The sequence below is a fragment of the Salmo salar genome, chromosome 15 (genome assembly GCF_965601325.2).
Source record: "Salmo salar chromosome 15, fSalSal1, whole genome shotgun sequence".
Classification (NCBI taxonomy): domain Eukaryota; kingdom Metazoa; phylum Chordata; class Actinopteri; order Salmoniformes; family Salmonidae; genus Salmo; species Salmo salar.
The window spans coordinates 52,043,678-52,064,563 of record NC_138305.1 but is presented as its reverse complement, the minus strand read 5'-3'; the positions used below and the strand labels follow the sequence as shown (position 1 = coordinate 52,064,563).

The window sequence follows — 20,886 nt, the reverse complement described above, 5'->3', positions numbered from 1 at the left end:
AGGTATTTCAGGTTTGGAAGGTTCTTAAATGCTTCTGGGTCGATGTATGACAGACTCTTTGCGTTCCGGATCTCTCTGAAATGGAAAACACAAATACACCGTAAAAAGTACAGTAAACATGATGATTTCCAGTTTGACATGTACTTCTGTGTATCCTAGGATTAAGTGCTCATACATTCTTTGCTTTGCTTAGTCGGTTGACATTCCTGTGTCACTGAATATACAGGACATGTTGTGGAGTATATAGGGTTGTATTCATCCCCACTAGTCCTTTACAGTTTCCTTTCATGTTCTCTAAAAGTCAAGTCCGTGCTTTAGGTTCACTGACACACACACACACACACACACACACACACACATCAAATCAAATCTTATTCGTCACATGCTTCGTAAAACAACAGGTGTAGACTAACAGTGAAACGTTTACTTACATTCACACACCCTAAGATCCCCCCCCCCCCCCCCCCCCCCACACACACACTGAGTGCTGACAGAAGAGGGCAAGGTGCATGTCTGTCTATCGGAAAGACCAGGAGGAAAATCTCCAAAGTCTCCACATACATCCAACTCTGGAAGTCAAGGTTCAATTAACGTTTCATTAGTGTGTTGACTCTGGTGCACCCATCGGCCATAGAGAGGGCCAAGGGGGCTCTCCTCTTTGCTTGTCTAACCCATGTGGTGTGGATGAAAGCTGGGGAATGTGTGAACCTAGCTCTCCTTCACACACCTAGGTAACCGCAATCAGCACCCTAGCCAACATGTTCTGACCACTGAGAGTCTGAGCCACTGTGTGTGTTTGTGTGCAGTGAACAGCTACCTTCCAACCTCCACCCCACCTCGTCCTACCTCCACCCCCCTCCATCCCTGCCTCTCAGTCCCTGAGTTGGTGTGTCTGTGTGCAGTGAACTGCTACCCTCCACCCTTCTACCCCATCCCACTCTCCACCTTCTACATCCCTCCCTCTCAGACCTCAGCTCCTTGGCTCCCCGAACCGCCCTTGCCACCCTCCACCTCCTCTTGGTCCGGCCTTTGTGTCTGACCCATGGAGGAAACAGGAGAGCGATGCCATTATTATGTGATGTGGCACAACCACTGGACCAATCAGGTCTGAACAGACCCCGGTGATCCAATAGAAATAATGGGCTATGAACTCTTCTTAGTGTAGGAGAAACTCTCTTGGTCTCTACACTTTGAGCTTATCACAGAGCGTGAGCCAGGACAGGGATTGGCCAAATATAGAGCCTGTCACAGTGGGGACTGTGCTGATGGACATCAATGGAATACGAGATAAGGGAAAAGTCAGTGTTCTGTACTATTGTGATGAAGCAGCTTGATTAGTCTTAACGCAAAGCAAATAAATGATCTCATCCCATGCAACTTAGAGGTCAGACCTTAGAAAGAACATACATCAGACGCAGATATAGAGACGACTAAGGCCATCACGCGAACCAACTTGCTGTTTATGAGACGCCTCTACAGCAGCTCAGGCATGGGTAGGAAAACCACATTGACTGTTGGCTTTCCCTCTCTCCTAACATCTCCAGTTGCACGCTGTTACGTCTGTCTGTTTAGACCCAGACCTAGCGATGATGGACAGGAGACAGATACTCTACGTATCAATTATTCTCTCCAACGTCATTATGTCAGAAGGCACTTCGCTAAAGTGCTGCCCCAGAGTAACATGGGACGGCAAAGCCACGCTCTTCAGATGTTATGAAATGTTGTCGTCAACCGTAACTGTTATGGAAACGCTGTTGGGTAACAGTTCTAGAATATCTGTTGATCGTGTATGCATATGCTGGCGCTCGCAATGGTTTGCGGCATGGAAGGGGAGAACACTATTTACGATCCTGAAAATAAGGCAAATTCGTCTAACTTCTTGACCATAATGTGTTTAATAAGAGTCATTATTAGAAAAAAACACTCCTATGTATTTGGACAGTGAAGCAAAACATTTTGTGAAGTTCCAGCATTTTGGATTTGAGATCAAATGTTTCATATGAGGAGACAGTACAGAATGTCACCTTTTATTTGAGGGTATTTTCATGACTTCTTCAAATGGGGGGAATAGATCTATAAAGTGCTTTTGTTTCTAAACATTAAAACAGATTTGTATGAAAATACCGTCAAATTAAAAGGTGACATTATGTACTGTCGCCTCATATGAAACATTCTAGCTCAAATCTAAAATGCTGGAGTATAGAGACAAATTATTTTTTATCTTCACTGTTCAAATACATATGGAGGGGAGTGTACATATCCTCTACTCACATGTGGGTGATTTTCTTTAGATTGTAGAAGGAATGCCTCTTAAGTCCTGCCAGTGTTACGTCCACTGATATGTATCTGAAAGGAACAAACAATCATACTTTGATATAGGGATTTTCAACATACAGAAAGACATAGGGTATTTTTAATACAATTAAAGTTCAATTTTACACTCTTTCCTCCACATTCCTTACACATATGGTTTTACTGTGTAACATTTGATCAAATACAATTAAAAGGTATTGCGCAAACATACCAATTATTATACAACATGTGATTTACTGTCATCTACACTCCTTTCCGTATTTATTTGGACAGTGAAGATCAACTTTGTATACTCCGGCATTTTGGATTTGAGATCAAATGAGGCGACAGTACAGAATGTCACCTTTCAATTGTGGCTATTTTCATACATATCGGTTGTACTGTTTAGAAATGAAATCACTTTATGCATCTTGTCCCCCCTTTTGAAGATGTTTTTTTCATAAGTATTTGGATAAATTCACTTATGTGCATATTCCTAGCACGCAACAACTACAGTGCATTCGGAAAGTATTCAGACCCCTTGACCTTTTCCACATTTTGTTATGTTTGTTTTGTTATGCCTTATTATAAAATGGATTACATATTTTTTTCTCTCATCAATCTACAGACAATACCCCATCAATTTTAGCAAATTTATATACAACCCCCCCGTAAATATCACATTTAAATAAGTATTCAGACAATTTACTCAGGCCTCAAGTCTTCTTGGGTATGACGCTACAAGCTTATCACACCTGTATTTGGGGAGTTTCTGCCATTCTTCTCTGCAGATCCACTCAAGCTCTGTAAGGTTGGATAGGGAGCGTCACTGCACAGCTGTTTTCAGGTCTCTCCAGAGATGTTTGATCGAGTTCAAGTCCAGGCTCTGGCTGGGCCACTCAAGGACATTCAGAGACTTGTCCCAAAGCCACTCCTGCATTGTCTTAGCTGTGTGCTTAGGGTCGTTGCCCTGTTGGAAGGTGAACCTTTGCCCCAGTCTAAGGTCTTGAGTGCTCTGGAGCAGGTTTTCATCAAGGTTCTCCCTGTACCTTGCTCCATTCATCTTTCCCTCGATCCTGACTAGTCTCCCTGTGCCTGCCGCTGAAAAACATCCCCACAGCATGATGCTGCCACCACCATGCTTCACTGTAGGGACGGTGACAGGTTTCCTCCAGATCTGACGCTTGGAATTCAGACCAAAGTGTTCAATCTTGGTTTAATCAGACCAGAGAATCTTGTTTCTCATGGTCTGAGAGTCCTTTAGGTGCCTTTTGGCAAACTCCAAGCGTGATATCATGTGCCTTTCACTGAGGAGTGGCTTCCGTCTGGCCACTCTACTGTACCATAAAGGCTTGATTGGTGGAGTTCTGCAGAGATGGTTGTCCTTCTGGAAGGTTCTCCCATCTCCACAGAGGAACTCTGGAGCTCTGTCAGAGTGACCATCGGGTTCTTGGTCACCTCCCTGTTCAGTTTGGGCAGGTGGCCAGCTCTAGGAAGAGTATTGGTAATTACAAACTTCTTCCATTTAAGAATGATGGAGGTCACTGTGTTCTTGGGGACCTTCAAAGCTGCAGAAATGTTTTGGTACCCTTCCCCAGATCTGTGCCTCGACACAATCCTGTCTCGGATCTCTACGGACAATTCCTTCAACTTCATGGCTTGGTTTTTGCTCTGACATGCACTGTCAACTGTGGGACCTTATATAGACAGGTGTGTGCCTTTCCAAATCATGTCCAATCAACTGAATTTCCCACAGGTAGACTCTAATCAAGTTGTAAAAACATCTCAAGGATGATCAATGGAAACAGGATGGACCTGAGCTCAATTTCACGTCTCATAGCAAAGAGTCTGAATACTTATGTAAATAAGGTATTTCTGTTTTTATTTTTTTAAATAAAATGTACACATTTAAAAAGTAAACTGTTTTCACTTTGTCATTATGGGGTATTGAGAGTAGATTGATGAAGAAAAAATATAATTTAATCTATTTAAGAATAAGGCTGTAACGTAACAAAATGTGGAAAAAGGCAAGGGATCTGAATACTCTCCGAAGGCACTGTACATCAAGCTTGTGACTCTACAAACTTGATGGATGCATTTGCAGTTTGTTTTGTTTGTGCTTTGGATTACGTTGTGCCCAATAGGAACTGAATGGTGAATAATCTAGTGTCATCTTGGAGTAACTTCTATTGTAAATAAGAAAATAATGTTTCTGAACACTTCTACATTAATGTGGATGTTACCATGATTATGGATAATCATGAATGAATTGTGAATAATGATGAGTGAGAAATTTACAGAGGAACAAACATCATATTGCCAAATCAAATTCTAACATCTCACCATTACCAGTAAAAGGAGAGGCTAGCATTTTTGTGGGGGTATGATCTTTGCTCTTGTTGCGATTCATTCATGATTATCCATAATCATGGTAGCATCCACATTACTGTAAAGTGTTCAGAAACATTATTTTCTTATTTACAATAAAAGTTACTCCAAGATGACACAAGATTATTCACCATTCAGTTCCTAATTGGGCAAAACAATCTGAAACACAACCAAAACAATCTGCAAATGCATCCACCAAGTGTGTAGAGTCACAAGTTTGATGTAGTCATTGCGTGCTAAGGATAATGGGACCAAATACTAAACTTTTTACTACACTATAAGTGAATTTCTCCAAATTCTTTTGTCCAAAAATCTTCAAAATGGGGGGGGGGGGGGGGGGACGGACGACGACGACGACGCTAAAAAAGATACATATGAAAATACCCTCAAATAAAAAGGTGAGATTCTGTACTGTAAGCCTCAATTGAAACATTCAAAATGCTGGAGTATAGAGCCCAATGTAAAAATATGTTAGCTTCACTGTCCAAATAAATACGGAGGGGCGTGTACCTGAACCACTAAGAGAAGTAAAGCTACTAGACTAATGATCCTCAATCCAAAGCCAAGTTTTAGCCTCAGTCCTATAGTCTTAACCACCCACCTCTAACCAATGCCTCGAAATCCATGGGTAATTTAACAGGTATGTATGCACCCTACATATCCATTACCCAGTCATCAGTACCACTGCTTTCATTTGTTATTACTGAATAACTGTGTAGTTAGTGTGTAGTCTAATGGCATATAAAACAGACTGAGATTATGAATCTATATCAGAAATGGAATGAGTCTCTTCATCGTGAGAAAGCAGGGTTAGTATTTAAAGTGCAGTGCACTAGACTAGAATTGCTCCTGATTGCTAATAAATACTATTTACATGCTGCTAAATTAAGGGGGTTAAACAAGTACTTCCAGTCTAAACTGTCTAGACTATAGGTTAAAAAGAGTCTCTATTCCAGTATTCTGTGGCAGGTTGAAGCTTATTGTCATGGGTCTTGTCCCGGAGGCAGAACTGGGCAGCTGCAAGGTCAAAATTGTCTATGTAGTAAAAATGTATGATTAATATATATATATATATATATATATATATTTAAAACTTTTTGATCTTCATTTAAGGTTAGGCATTAGGGTTAGCAGTGTGGTTAAGGTTAGGTTTAAAATCAGATTTGATGACTTTCTGGCTGTGCCAGCTAGCGACCACTCTGCAGAGCTACCCCCAGAACAAGATTGATGACAAAAACCGCTAACCTGCTATTCTGTTGGGCGATATAGAGGTGTGCTGGATGAGGCTGGGGAAAACATCTCCTTTTGCTCTTCTTTCCTCATGTAGGACTTGGACACAGCCACCGGCCTCAGGCTGGGATCAAGGCCTAGCTCGTGTATATTTTCAGAGAAGTTGTCTAAAAAGAACTCAATTTCAAATTTTCGCATTGCTTTCAACATTTTGGCTTGGTGATACCCTTTTCCACCTTCTACTACTGGGTTTATATTTTACCACATCATCTAACCCGTTCCCTGAACGAGGCACCAATCCGTACAGCGACTCCACCGGAATACCTTGCCGATGCCTGGGCCCTTGCGGTGGGAATGCTGACGTTCCTATTCTAGGAACGCATTAGCTCTTCCAACTGTGATTAGCAGACAGCGGTGATACTAAACAGAGAACAGATCATCTGCACGAGGGGAGGAGAGGACAGAGAGAGAGAGAGATATTTGGGGGGGGGGAAGAGAGAGAGAGAGTGAGGGGAGAAAGAGAGAGAGAGAGGAAGCAGAGAGCGAGACGAGGCTTGGAAAAGGCTTGGATCTCTGATCCCAATTTTTTGGATCAGAGGGAGGATAATAGACAGGTGGATGATGTGGAGTCGGGATATTAAGAATTGAAATATAGCTTTGTGGCTTAACGAGCTGAGAATTTGTGATGATGATCAGAGAGATAGAGAGGGACAAGGAAGGGAATAATGGTGAAAAGAGACTGTGTGATTGTGCTGATGGTGATTCACTCACATCCTTGAGATGTTGACCAGGTTGGAGAAGACATCTCCTGGCACTGATGTCAGACGCGTCTCCAGAAGCCATCTGGAAGAGACATAGAGGAGTACTGATCAACGTAAAGTTTACAGATCCATGTAAAATTGACAGATCTAACACAATCTTACACTCAAATCGTGCAAATACGTACAAAAAGTATTTCAGCAGATTTTGTTCATTTTTGTGTTGCTTAATTCGTGTGAAAACACACGTGTTTTGGTGCGACTTAACTCATAGGAAAAGACACAAATATTTGTGCAACCTTATTCATAGGAAAATACATTTTGTGTGGGCAAACTTCAGAACAATCTTTTCAAAGTTATTGGTGCAATGCATTTTGGGCAATGGTGTTCTACACTGCCTTTGTTGTTGTTAATCAACCAGGTTGACACTGAAATGAATGCCAATGCTGTGTTCTATGCTTATTTTCACTTAATACTTTGAGATACTGGTGCCATGTCGTATTTTATGAGGGTTGCCATATTGGAGTAAAAAAACAGTATTTGTCTTTTTTTTGTGTTATTGATGGAGGTTTTTGATTGGGGATACATTTTCATGATGGGAAATTAGTTAATCAATAAACATGGGTAAACAGCAAAAAAAAATCTGTTTGGTTTAAATTCCCCTGGTGCAACTGCATGCTATGTGCAAATATAACGAGTCTGGACAATGGTCAATTAAGCCATATCAATGCAGTTAAACAGGTTCATGTAAAATAATGAATAATGTTGGCGGCTTACACTTATGGCACTTCCTAGGCCATTTCATGTTTATTACGTTCGTGTCAATCACTTAGAGTAGGCTATTGCAACAAGACATATGCCAGCATTGTAGGGCTACTGCCTCTGCCCAGAGGAATACTAGGCTTTCTGGGCAATGGCCGTTAGAGCTCACTTTGCCACAGATGAGCCCTGGTTAGAGTCCCTGTTGCAGCTTTCACTTTCTTCTACTACATTGTTGGCAGCGTTCAGATCACGTCCAGCTTACGTCTAGTTATGTGATCTAGTGGTGGGAAGTGTTCTGTGTTTCAACATTGTGTTGGGTTATTCTTACCAGTGTGGACCCAAAACAATACACATTCTACACATTTACAAACTACCTGTTTAAAGTGTTATTACAACCACGGTGTTCTGTTGTTACTGAACCATATACATCTAATAACCTGACAGTGATCCACATCATATGGGTAGACAAATAATGTAAGTGTGTTATGCAGCAAAACAGAATGAGTAAAAATTACAAAAGAAATCAAGCAAAAATGTACAATTATTTAACCATTTTATTTATTACTGAAACATGCAAACTTCAAACATGTCACCAGTTAAAGATAATGAATACATACAAAAGTCAAGAGTTGGCTATAACATGAGTACAGACAAGGCGAGTGTGTTTATACAGTATGTGTGTAAGTGTTTGTTTGCGTATATATTATGGTGTGTATTATAATTTCCCATCCTAAAAATGTATCCCCATCTGGTATACACTTAGTATCAAAATGTACTGCAAGATTTGTTTTAAACCATTTTAAATTGTATTTCTATGTTTCAAGTATAGCTAGAATGTCTGAACAGTGACATGATCATCCTGAAAGAATTTAATTCAAATTTGTGGAATTGTTGGGGATAATATTGAATTGGGAAATTAATCATTGGAATTTACCTAACATTGGAATTGAGAGCAATTGAATTATCTCTGAATTTAAAGACTGACCTGGAATTTGAATTGAATTAAATGGAATTTACAGGGAGAGGGAATTGAATTTGTGGAATTAACCCCAACCCTGTCCTTGTGCTTGTTCAGTCAGTCTGCAGGATCTATAGGCATGCCCTGAAAACACTCATCATACACTTTGTATCCTGTAAACTGGGCGTGCAGCAGAGAAGACAACAATTGAAATTGATCAAGCAGACCATAATGCAAGAGTGCTGAAGACATGGATTAATCTTGGAGTTAAAAAGTAGACCCAACAGTGAAAAGAGAGAGAGAGACATGGATTGGAGACGAAGAACGGGGGCAAGTGAGGGTACAAGCTCGGGATCACTCCAAAGCCTGTCGATCGCTTTGATTTCAGAATTGTCGGTATTACACATTTGTTATAGAATCAAACAAGATCCTTAACTTACAGCGAAGTCGGCCTCGGCTAACACGGGTCGGCACCAGACCAACATTGGTAGATAGACTGTATGTTTCTGGTTACTAGATTCTCTCTCCATGCAATGCAGGGCTGGATGAAAGGGTTCTTTGAAGTGTATGGTGTAAACCCTGTCATAGGAACATGAGGGGAAAACAAAAATGTTGGGTCTGAGTATGTAGGAGTGGACCTGGACCTAACCCGTCAGCTCTCAGCCAAACCAAACAACGTCTGGCCCTGCTTACACCTACGACCTGGTGGCTGGGGGGGAAACACACTGGGTTATAATGGTTTATTACTAAAAAGTGGTTTATTAGTGGTTTATGAATATCATTCCATAAAAACATTTTGTTGTTGTTGCTGCGGTAGTTAATCGCAGCGGCAGTAGCTGAGCTAGCTATCGGACCTAAGTTTTGTTTCAACCTGTAGCGCCATAGTGCGCTACAAATCTGAAGGCAATGTTCCCATGTCTGCCTTCATAGGAAACGCTGCATATGTCGGCTCAATCGGAAAGGACCTTTAAAAATGTCAATCGTGCTACAGTGTGGATCTTCAGCACCACGGATTAAATCGAGCCCCTAGTATCAGTTGAATGTCAAGCCTGGAGAAGAAACACTACTTAAATGCTCTTCACTAGGATAAATCGTTCGCTCAGTAGACCATTTCCCCAAAAATAATTTCAGCCAACGAAAATGGAGATCCTCTTTAGACTTCTGACTCAGATGGTAATGGAGCCGTATACTCCATAGACCTACTTCAATGTGCCTAAGCGTCTGCTCGGAACACCTGCACTTCTCTGCTAAGCATGTGTGACATTGATCTAACTTTTTCTTTACCCTTCTCTACTCCCATTTACTATTTTCACACCAATCTTTACCAATTTGGAAAGATTGTATCGAGACGAGGACGGTGGGACAAGGGGGCGGGGAGGTTGGCACGCCAGAACAATTTGGTGAAACAATGGACTAATTCAGTGCCGAGAGCTGGCGGCTAGTCAGGGGGTTGGTCAGTGGTAGCGTAGAGCACGGCAGCTCTTTGACAAAGTCAAACAAACAGAGATACACAGAGCAGACTCCCATCACAATGTGTTGAGCCATTTCACTGGATACCTACTACTACTACTACTACTACTACTACTACTACTACTACACACACGCCATAATAAAATCAACCCAGTGTTACACTAGGGCCACAGAGGGCAGACAATCAGCATCCTACAGGCTTTAGGGGAAAATGACTCCCTCAATTTGTCATTCAACAGAGGAAAACCCCTCGTAATTTATAATGTTGTCAGAACAGAGAGGGGCTGACAACATGGCTGGGGTTGTTTACTACTAGATCTCTCTCTCTCAAGTAGAATGATGGAGCAATACTGGGCTTATTTATGGCCTTAATGATTGGCCTTAATGATTTAGTAAGTGACAGCGTAACAGTGTACAAACTGTACTCACTAATCGTGCCAAGTGTAGGCCAGTGGAGGCCCCTTAGAGGAGGAACGGGAGGAACATCCTCCTCAGTGAATTTCATAAAAATAGACATTGTAAAACATTTAAGTTATCCTTTTTTAGATAAAACTACACTAAATATATTCACATCTCCAAATAATTTATTAAAACACACTGTTATTGCAATGAAGGTGTACAGTAGCCTCAACAGCACTCTGTAGGGTAGCACCATGGTGTAGCCAGAGAACAGCTAGCTTCCTCCCTCCACTGGGTACATTGACTTCAAAACAAAACCTAGGAGGCTCATGATTCTCATCCCCTTCCATAGACCTACGCAGTAATTATGACAACTTCCGGAGGACGTCCTCCAACCTATCAGAGCTCTTGCAGCATGAACTGACATGTTGTCCACCCAATCAAAGGATCAGAGAATAAATCTAGTACTGAAAGCATAAGCCGCAGCTAGCTAGCACTGTAGTGCTCAAAACGTGGTGAGTATTTGTTTCAAAGAGAGAGAAAAACAATTTCTTCAAAGATTAAGGAGAAGCAAAAGAGTAATTGAATTAGCTAGCAAATGCAGCTAGCAAGTTTAGCCTACTCAAACAGAGGGATGCAATGTTAGCTAGCTGGCTATGAATATCCAACACAACACTGGAACTCTTCCAAGTCAAGGTAAGCTTTTGGTTTTACTAATTTATTGCCACCGGGGTTTGCCGGTGTAACTGCTAAACTGCGTACTAACTATACACTAACGTTACTGCATGATTGTAGCGGGTTTACTAACTTGTTAGTTCTATTAGCTATGTTGACTATGATGTTACTTTCGCTAATATGGGGACAACGATGTAGGCTGTGTGTAGCGGTTAAGATATGGCTTCGCTTGGAAAGGTTTTTTCGCCTGTTCACATACAGGTAATGTGTTGTGCACTGAAGTCCACAAATGAAGGGAGAAGGTGAGAAGGGGAGAGCGCATAGATGCGAGAAGGAATACAACGTGGCTGCTATGAAAGTGAAGTGAGTTCACGTGTGATCAGGGGGGTATTCATTCCGCCGATTCTGTTGAAAAATGCTTCTTAAAACAGAAGCAAATGGAACGAAACAGGGATAAACATACAGTACCTGAATTTGTCCCGTAGAAACTCGTTTGCAACTGTGTGACTAATGATTACATCCTAGATCAGGTAGATGCAGGCAAGAGTGTACAAGGCGGTATTGAATGTGTCACTGTCTGTCACCTCAAATGTTTCTCGACCTGTGTGCACCTACATTGTAAACCTTCATTCATAGGCTAGGTTGTAGCAACCTCATGGTGGGTATAGGGAAAATTTCAGTATCATATAGTAGCCTAAACCTATCGATGTTACTTTGAACTTGAATGGAATATGAATGACAGTCATCCAATATGCTATAGGTGTCACGACTTCCGCTGAAGTCGGCCCCTCTCCTTGTTCGAGCGGTGTTCGGCGGTCGACGTCACCGACCTTCTAGTCATCACTGATCCATTTTTCATTTTCCATTGGTTTTGTCTTGTCTTCCTTCACACCTGGTTCCAATCCCATCAATTACATGTTGTGTATTTAACCCTCCGGTTCCCGTCATGTCCTTGTCGGAGATTGTTTAATTGTATGTTTGTGCTAGTATGTGTTGTTGCGCGACGGGTTTTGTACCCATTTTATTATTATTATTGTATTTGTTTGGTTTTGGAGTTGTTATGAGTTCTTATTAAACGACTCCGTTTGCACCAAGTTCCTTCTCCTGCACCTGACTTCTCTGCCACCAACACGCACCCATTACAATAAGATAAATAAATCCATGCTCATGAGAAGAATAAAAAAATTGCCCTCCCTCATCTTAAAACGGCACTGACCGCCATTGGTGTAGGCCTAGGCTAAACCTTCAATCTGTACTCTACCACTATCACTGTCTTCAAGTGTTCTATCAAGTGTTAGGTTATGCAGTGCCTGGGCTCAGTGTTTTTCCTCTTCTGTTCGTTGTTCTGTAACTGCATTTTGAGCAGAAAGTAATGAAAAGACTATGAATATTGCTTTTGTGACTGTTTGTTTTCTTAAACCTTAATTAACAGATTATCAAATTAAAATAGTTCACAGTTTGAAGTCATTAATTCATTCTAACAGTTCAGTGTTTAGAATTATTAGTCATGGTAATTTCCTATAATTAATCATACTTCTATACTTCAATTTTTTCCCAACCCTTTAGACCCACAGTGACTACTTTAAAAATCATTTGGGAATCGATTCTTAAGAGCTAAATTAGTCAATCTCACCCCTAATTACAATCTATGTGGGATTTATAGACAACGGATACCTGGATCTAAATAAAATTGTCATTCTAGAATGAATCCAAGAATTCCAGTGTTAGGAGACTGAAGAGAGTTATTGTGGGTTTTTCCCCTCTCTTGAAAAAAATGTGTTCTCCCTAATTATTCTCAAATGGCACTCTCTCTCTCTGGGTGTTTGAGAAATGTGCTGTGAAAAGTAAATATTGTATTTGAGTGCATCGAGCAGGCCCAGCGTCTGGTGTGGGAGAGCTAGCAGTCACGCTACACAGACTGTTAAAGAGTGTCTCTGCTTTCCTTTCCACCGTACCTCTACCTCTTATCTAACTCTTCAACGCATGGACAAGACCTGCAAAAATACCCCCCCGCCCCCCCCCCCCACACACACACACACACACACACACACAACCTGAATAGAATACTCCGTCTTACCCCTGTGACACACACACGTGCACTCACAAAGATACAGTACACACTTTTTATTAGCGTGCACTACAAAAAACAATTAGCAATGTGCTGATAAGTCAACCTCTCGTCAGTAACCAGCAGTACTACAGAGAGACTTCTGTACTTTAATTATTTACACAGTTACAACACTGTATATAGACATAATATGACATTTGAAATGGCTCTATTCTTTTGGAATGTTATGTTTACTGTTCATTATCTAGTTCACTTGCTTTGGCAATGTAAATATGTTTCCCATGTCAATAAAGCCGCTTAAATTGAAATTGAGAGAGAGAGAGACACACCTAGCCACGGTGTTAACACAAAAGAGACAGGGGCCTAGTCCCAGCAGCACTAACACAACGGGTTCAGCTCCAACAATGTGCCCCTGTCAGTGTGTACAGTACAACATCTTCATGTCTAAACTATCAGAACATCCCTGTCTTACACGCAGGTTGCCAAATGGCTATTTTGGGCTGGGCTTTTTTGGACTATTTTGGGAGATATTTTTTTGTCTTTTGTTTCCTGGAGGGCATTGAGCAAACTATGCGAGGGTGAAGAATGCAGTGGTGTCGCGGGGGCGTCTGAATTGGGGCACTGATTAGAGCATAATTTCATGTGATGGGTGTCCTTGGTAGACCATGAGATGGCGGCTGGGTGAGGAGGGGGACGGTTGAAGAATGGGTAACAGAGGAATGTTTTCTGAGCATACCAGTAAAACAAACTGGAGCAGAATGTAGATTATCACACGTATTGTTTAACCTAAACCTGCACAGCCAGAGGAGGGCTGTAGGCTCACCATGCCCCACAAACCCTTGCCCTGCCTTCCCTGATGCCTCCCTATGTCTGGGGGCTGACACACCAGATGCCCCAGTCACCAGAAGGATAAGAAAGAGTAAAGAATTAAATGGTCGCTTTTGCACAAAAGCCCACCAAAGATCTCTCCCTCCGCTTTGTGACATCTGATACTCATGAGTGCGTCTCCAGACAACGGTGCTTTACAAATAAAGTTATCATGACGATCATTATCCTGTGAAGTGGACATGGCCTTTTTGTCTGCCCTGCTGTTCTCACTCAAGACAGGACCAGAGCTGTGTCCGAAATGTCACCCTTTTCCCTATATAGTGCACTACTGTTGGCCAGAGCCCTATGGTCAAAAGTAGTGTACTTTAGGGAATAGGGTCCCATTTAAGCTGCAACCCAAAGATCACCAAATCCTGACTCTTTACCCAGAGTCCCTAGCAAAGCCTACAGAGCCTGGATAGTCTTTCAGTGTCACAGCGTTTAGGATGTGTTTGCTCTGACATGTGCAGATAAAGGAATAATATGTTAAGGATTTAGGGGCAGAATAGGCCTAGACTTTAATAGAGATATTAATATCAAAGCCAATATCCTCTCTTCTCTCTGCAGCCAATACACAATGACAAACCCGAGCACTAAAAAGTTATTGAAATGTTTAGGAAAAACTGATCTCTTTTTATAACGCTGATTCAGAGAAACTGATTTGTTCACTTGTTTAATCAATTATGATTTTGTCCTTGCACATGTTGAATTGTGTTTGAATATATAGTTATACCAATAACAAAAAAACTGCATAATGTCTTTCAATACATGTCTTTGTTTCAATAACATTTTTTACTGGTCATTTCTTTACCTTTCCTGTTCTCATAAGCACATATGTAGGCATATTTCCCTTTACTGCAAGTGAGGACAGACACATTGCAGATATGACCCAAACACCCTCAAAGCTCCATGGACAGGCTGTCTGATAAACTGGTTCTATGTTCTCTCAGACAAGATTCGTTATGGTATGAACTCATTAAAGAGAAATGTTTGCCTTGCATCGCTGAGTGTGCCAAGGATTCTGTTTTATAAAACTGTAAATGTTTACTGACTAAAATCTATCTCTTGAAAATAATAGCCAATTAAGTAATTTAGACGATCTAGTGTTTGATCATCTCTGTGCCAATATACACTACATGTACAAAAGTATGTGAACACCTGCTCATCGAACATCTTATTCCAAAATCATGGGCATTAATATGGAATTGGTCCCCCCTTTGCTGCAATAACAGCCTCCACTCTTCTGGGAAGGCTTTCCACTAGATGTTGGAACATTGCTGTGGGGACTTGCTTCCATTCAGCCACAAGAGCATTAGTGAGGTCGGGCAGTCGGCGTCGGCTTTCCAATTCATCCCAAAGGTGTTCGATGAGGTTGAGGTCAGGGCTCTGTGCAGGCCAGTCAAGTTCTTCCACACCAATCTCGATTAACCATTTCTGTACGGAACTCGCTTTGTGCACAGTGGCATTGTGCAGGTAGCCTAGTGTTAGAGCATTGGGCCAGTAACTGAAAGGTTGCTAGATCGAATCCCCGAGCTGACAAGGTAAAAATCTGTCGTTCTGCCCCTAAACAAGGCAGTTAAGCCACTGTTCCTAGGCCGTCATTGTAAATAAGAATTTGTTTTTAACTGACTTGCCTAGTTAAATAGAAAAAGGTTAAATAAAAAAAATATATATATTGTCATGCTGAAACAGGAAAGGGCCTTCCCCAAACTGTTGCCACAAAGTTGGAAGAACAGAATTGTCTAAAATTACATTGTATGCTGTAGCATTAAGATTTCCCTTCACTGGAACTAAGGGGCCTAGCTTGAACCATGAAAAACAGCCCCAGACCATTGTTCCTCCTCCACCAAACTTTACAGTTGGCACTATAATAGTGTTCTCCTTGCATCCGCCAAACCCAGATTTGTCCATTGTACTGCCAGATGGTGAAGCGTTATTCATCACTCCAGAGAACGCGTTTCCACTGCTCCAGAGTCCAATGGCTTTACACCACTCCAGCCAACGCTTGGCATTGCATATGGTGATGTTAGGCTGCTCGGCCATGGAGCTACCAAAGCTACCGACAAACAGTTATTGTGCTGACGTTGCTTCCAGATGCAGTTTGGAACTCGGTAGTGATTGTTGCGACCGAGGACAGACGATTTGTACACACTCGGCGGTCCCGTTCTGTGAGCTTGTGTGGCCTACCACTCCACGCTTCAGAGCCGTTGTTGCTCCTAGAAGTTTCCATTTCACAATAACAGCACTTACAGTTGACCAGGGCAGCTTTAGCAGGGCAGACATTTGACGAACTGACTTGTTAGCATCCTATGACAGTGCCACATTGAAAGTCACGGAGCTCTTCAGTAAGGCCATTTTACTGCCAATGTATGTCTATGGAGATTGCATGTCTGTGTGCGCAATTTTATACACCTGTCAGCAACGGGTGTGGCTAAAATTGCCAAATCCACTAATTCGAAAGTGTGTCCACATACTTTTGGCCATTTTGGGTATTTTTTTCTGAAGTTTAATTTCTGAATACATCTCAAAATCATAGTTTTATCTTCAACCCTGTATATTTTTTAACTTTTTCACACACACAGCTCAATATCACTGAGACATCAAAGCTAATAAGCCTATACAAACAGATACTTACATTGTCTCTGTGCTTGTAGGAAATGTGGGAATGACATCAATGTCAAAGCAAGAGATAGTGTAAGTCTTCCACTCTGAGCATTCGCAAACAGTGGGGCAGGAGTCGGTGTCCCCCAAGGTGTTGATCGGTAACGTGACGAGGGTAAACAGCGCACATGTTATCACCTGCAAGCGGTGTCGGTCGTTTTCAGTCATCTCTTTAAAAAAATATATAAAAAGTAATTTGAAAGCACTTCAGGCACTGACGAAAACCTTCTCACCTGAAGCCCACTGCAAACTGAAGTTTAAGCACGTTACTTTGTTTGTCATAAATTTCAACACATGAACTCGACTCGTCCCAGTTCAATTATACTGACAGTTTTCTTATTGGCCACTGACTCTCGGTGTCGTGTGAGAGAGCGGTGAGAGGAGACGCTTGGGGATACTCTCTCTGAGGTGTGGATTTAGTCTTGCTTCTTATGGAGTGGGTCTACAGAAGACTTCTGAGACACTCTTGTGTTAAGTAGGGGAATTTAATATATTGGATTTTCTTTACCTCATGGTCCGTTGGCTATGTTATAAAGTATTTAGGCTATCCTTCCTAGAAATGCAATTTCATATCATCAAGCATCTAAATAACCTAAAAACACCACATTAAAATCATGATGTGTTTTAATGTTCAGTATATTCTTAGCCTACTCATTAATTGAGCTGCTAACCTATTATAATTATTAATTGTCAATAAGTTATAATCATTATAATTTTCAAATCAAATGTTATTTGTCACACGCGCCGAATACAACAGGTGTAGGTAGACCTTACAGTGAAATGCTTACATACAAGCCCTAACCAACAATGCAGTTAAAAAAATAAATAAATAAATAAATAGCTACTAAAAATAAGAATGAGAAATAAAAGTAACAAATAATTTAAGAGCCGCAGTAAAATTACAATAGCGGGGCTATATGCAGGGTGTACCGGTTCAGAGTCAATGTGCGGGGGCACGAATTAGTCGAGGCTATAGATAACAGGCTATAGATAACAGGCATAGGCTAGCCTACATAAAATAAACAAACAAAGTCTAATCTTCTTATCTTTCTTATCTTCTTACTTATATCAGTAGCATCCTACTAACTAGACGGGTTGCGCTGTAATCTGAAAGGCGGTCGCAGTGGCGCAATATGCATCTCCCCAGAACAAGTTTCGGACAATGTAGTTCTCAAGAATGTGATTCACACATAATTCCGTCACCGAGGTAACTTTTAAAACTACAACTCCCGACGTAATTTGAAACTGTTCTACTCTTGTTGTCTTCCTGTTCTTGGCGGCCAGTTCAAGTTGCCATAGCAGAGAGAAACTGGCTTGTCCCTCTTCAGTTGTCACTTGCTAAAGTGACTTGTTAACGGTTTCTTTGTAGCTAATTCATGCTGGTAAGTGTGGCTAATATGTTGAGAGTGTGTTTAGTTGAGTTAGCTAGCTACCGATGGTTCCAGATAAAACCTGTTTTTAAAAAATGGCTTAGCTAGTCTGGTTTAGCTAGCTAAACTAGCCATAGTTAGCCCAGTTATATTAACGTTAGCTAGCCAGTTTTCTATCTGATTTACTAACAGTCATCAGGTTGGCTAGCTAGCTTCCAAACTCATAGCTAGTTATACAAAAATGTACAGCTAACTGAGTTTGAATAGAAAACAAGAGCTGTCATAAAGAAGAGATGCAACTAGCTAACGTTATATTTTCCAGTTTGCTAGCTAGCTAATCTGATTAGTTAAATTGCTAATCAGCGATTAGTAATATCAGCAGTAAAGTTTTTAAAAACATTTTAAAGGCTACCCCTGACCAAAACAATGGAATCCTCCAGCGAGTCAGACACCTTCGACCGGACGAGGGGGCTGAGGTCTCGGCGGCGGAATGCCAGCTCTAGACCGCGACGGGACAGTCACAGAACAGGTCCTGATGCTCCAGCCATTTCAGAAAAAATTAACACCTTGGCGAGTACTTTACAGGTAGGCTAGTCTCCTTTCTCTTCCCTGCTAATGACAGTCAAGAACTGTGCATGCAGGTTGAAACCAATCAAAACCTTTCCAATATTTAGCATACGAATTGTCACTCCGAAAACCATTACAGCCAGCACTAATGGCTATTTTCTCATTCCAGGACACTAATAGGAATTTGAACAAAGTGGACCGGATGCTGGGGCAATACAGAGAGCACACAGATGACCAGGCGGAAGCTATGGCAACAGTAAGTAAAACATCATCAAAAATGTACTGTCTGCAACTGTTTAGTTTAAATTGCCCACGTCTCATTTTATGCATGAAGGTTGTGTGCTGTAAAACTCAGTCAACGCATTGTCAGAAGTTCTCTAGTACATCTGTCTCTCCATCTCCCCCTTCTTTTCCTCCCTCCCCCTCTCTAGTTGAGGGATAATCTGGAGGAGTCTATCGCTCAGCTGCAGAACCAGAGGCTGCATAGTTCCTCAGGGGTCCGGAGTGCCTCAGCCTCCACCCTGCACACCAGCGACCTGGAAGCTGGCTATGGCTCAGGTGATATATGCTATGTATGATGTCTAGATGTGAGACCTATGCTGCTGTGTCTCAATTGGCCAACACTAAGTAAAACAATAACTGACAGACAGATAGTCAAGGTCAAAACACCAGGGGGCAGGTGGAATTAATTTAGAAACGTGACTTATTATAACTGTTTTATTTTGAAAAAATAATTATGTGCAGTTATACAGTTATAAAATAGTTATATAGCCCACAGTTTATTGTGTACGTTTGTAGAGGGCCAGCGCTTCTACCCCACGTCTCCCTTGAAGGACTATGGGAGATCTGAGTCGGCCGGAGAAGGAGGAGCGAGAAGGAGGTCTAGATCAGCTACAGTCCGCTTCAGAGACTCCAGCCTGCCAGACGGGGATGTAAGTCCTGAGACCACCTTATCTGTCAAAGCTCTGCATCTTCAGTATCGCCACTTCAACGCTCACCGTTGTAATGCAGTTAGAGACCAGAACCAGCAGAGGGCGCATTGTATTGTTTTTGTGCCCTAAAGGTTTCTCAGTAACAGTTGAATCTGTTAGTATCAGCCTATGACAGTGCTATAACAGTATTATGCAGCCCTTGTGGACGTTTTAAGTAGTGCAAGTGTTCTCTTTTTCCTCTTCCTGCTTAGGTCCACGTCCTGCACCAGTCATTCAGAGACCTGCGCAGTGACCAGCTGAGATTGGGGGACGACATGGACAGAGAAATCCTCAGGAGGAACAGGTAGAGGCCCTGTATTGTCCAAAATGTACCATTCATTAATTCATTAATTCCTGTTTCCCTGTTTCTAAGGTCTGACATTGACACCAGACGAGCCTTGGAGAATCTGTCCGAGCACCTGACGACTTCACAGAGACAGGACTCGGTCAGTTAGGAACATAACAGTAACATAACAGTATGAAAAAGCATGAAAATGTAGGCACTCACTACTGTAAGTCGCTCTGGATAAGAGCATCTGCTAAATGACTAAAATATGCATGTAATAGCATCACTGTAAATACATGAATTCACATTAAATACATAACTGTAAAAACGTTTACTCCAACGTTAGGTGCTCCACTCTAGAGGTGATCTTAGAACGCTTAGTGCTGTAACCTACAGTGACTTTCTCCCCCAGGTGTCGTCTCGTGTGGAGAAGCGTCTGCAGGAGATTGAGAGGGAGATGCGTTCGGAGCGACAGAGCGTGTCAGACAGACGACCAGAACAGCGGTTTATCATGTCTGATGAACTGCAGGAGGTGGCACACCTTGACTTCTACCCTTCCCTAATATAACCCACATTCATCTCGCACCATCCACCCCTCTCATCCAAACCATTCTAGCTGTCCTTCCATCCCTGCAATTAGCCTTTTCCATGTCAGTGGTGGTGTTGTTTTCAAATGAAGACCAGTTCTGAAAGTTACAGGTGGGGGGCAGTGTTTAGCTATCTATCAGCTCTAATCCTCCCCTCTTCCCCTCAGAGAAGCAGTGATAAGAGAGGTGGCTAAGTCATTTGCATCTCTTTCCACTGCAGAGAGCTTCTTCTTCTAATGAGAAGCCGGCTGCCCCAGGCTAGGGGAAAATAATGTATTTGTTCCCAAGTTAAGGGTAAATAAACAAGAGGAGAGGAAATGAAGAGGAAAATCATCTCTTTTGCTGAAGAGAGACTGGGCAAGGGAGAGGTCTGCCTGGGTAGTTGTATTATAAGGCTACACTCCAGTGGGCCTACTCTACTCTACTGCCATGTTGTGAATGAATGGATAGGATGAGTCAATTGGTGGATGGTGCCTTAAGGGGCTGTAATACATCACTAAGCCTTTACAAAACACCACAGAAACAGGAGTGTGTGGGATGGGATGCTAAGCTCTATTAGAAACCCAACACATTGTCT

At 41.8% G+C, this 20,886-nt stretch overlaps 2 protein-coding genes across 3 annotated transcripts in view; one reads left to right on the top strand and one right to left on the bottom strand.

The window, feature by feature from the left end:
- Positions 1–16,915, bottom strand: part of LOC100136382 (thyrotropin receptor) — a 34,234-nt gene extending 17,319 nt beyond the window's left edge. Inside the window, exons 1-4 of the mRNA XM_014145015.3 lie at positions 16,503–16,915; positions 6,682–6,753; positions 2,272–2,346; positions 1–75 (exon numbers count right to left, since the gene is read on the bottom strand). Coding sequence (XP_014000490.1) covers positions 1–75; positions 2,272–2,346; positions 6,682–6,753; positions 16,503–16,696 — 416 coding nt within the window. The 5' untranslated portion in view covers positions 16,697–16,915. The remainder of the gene's footprint in view (positions 76–2,271; positions 2,347–6,681; positions 6,754–16,502) is intronic.
- An 877-nt stretch (positions 16,916–17,792) lies between these two features.
- cep128 (centrosomal protein 128) overlaps positions 17,793–20,886 on the top strand; it is a 46,394-nt gene continuing 43,300 nt past the window's right edge. Inside the window, exons 1-8 of one of the 2 annotated variants that reach the window (XM_014145016.3) lie at positions 17,793–17,910; positions 18,306–18,483; positions 18,635–18,721; positions 18,897–19,023; positions 19,264–19,397; positions 19,649–19,740; positions 19,810–19,882; positions 20,135–20,254. In XM_014145016.3, the coding sequence (XP_014000491.3) occupies positions 18,325–18,483; positions 18,635–18,721; positions 18,897–19,023; positions 19,264–19,397; positions 19,649–19,740; positions 19,810–19,882; positions 20,135–20,254 (792 nt within the window). In that variant the 5' untranslated portion in view covers positions 17,793–17,910; positions 18,306–18,324. The remainder of the gene's footprint in view (positions 17,911–18,305; positions 18,484–18,634; positions 18,722–18,896; positions 19,024–19,263; positions 19,398–19,648; positions 19,741–19,809; positions 19,883–20,134; positions 20,255–20,886) is intronic. The other variant, XM_014145017.3, reaches the window with a different exon arrangement.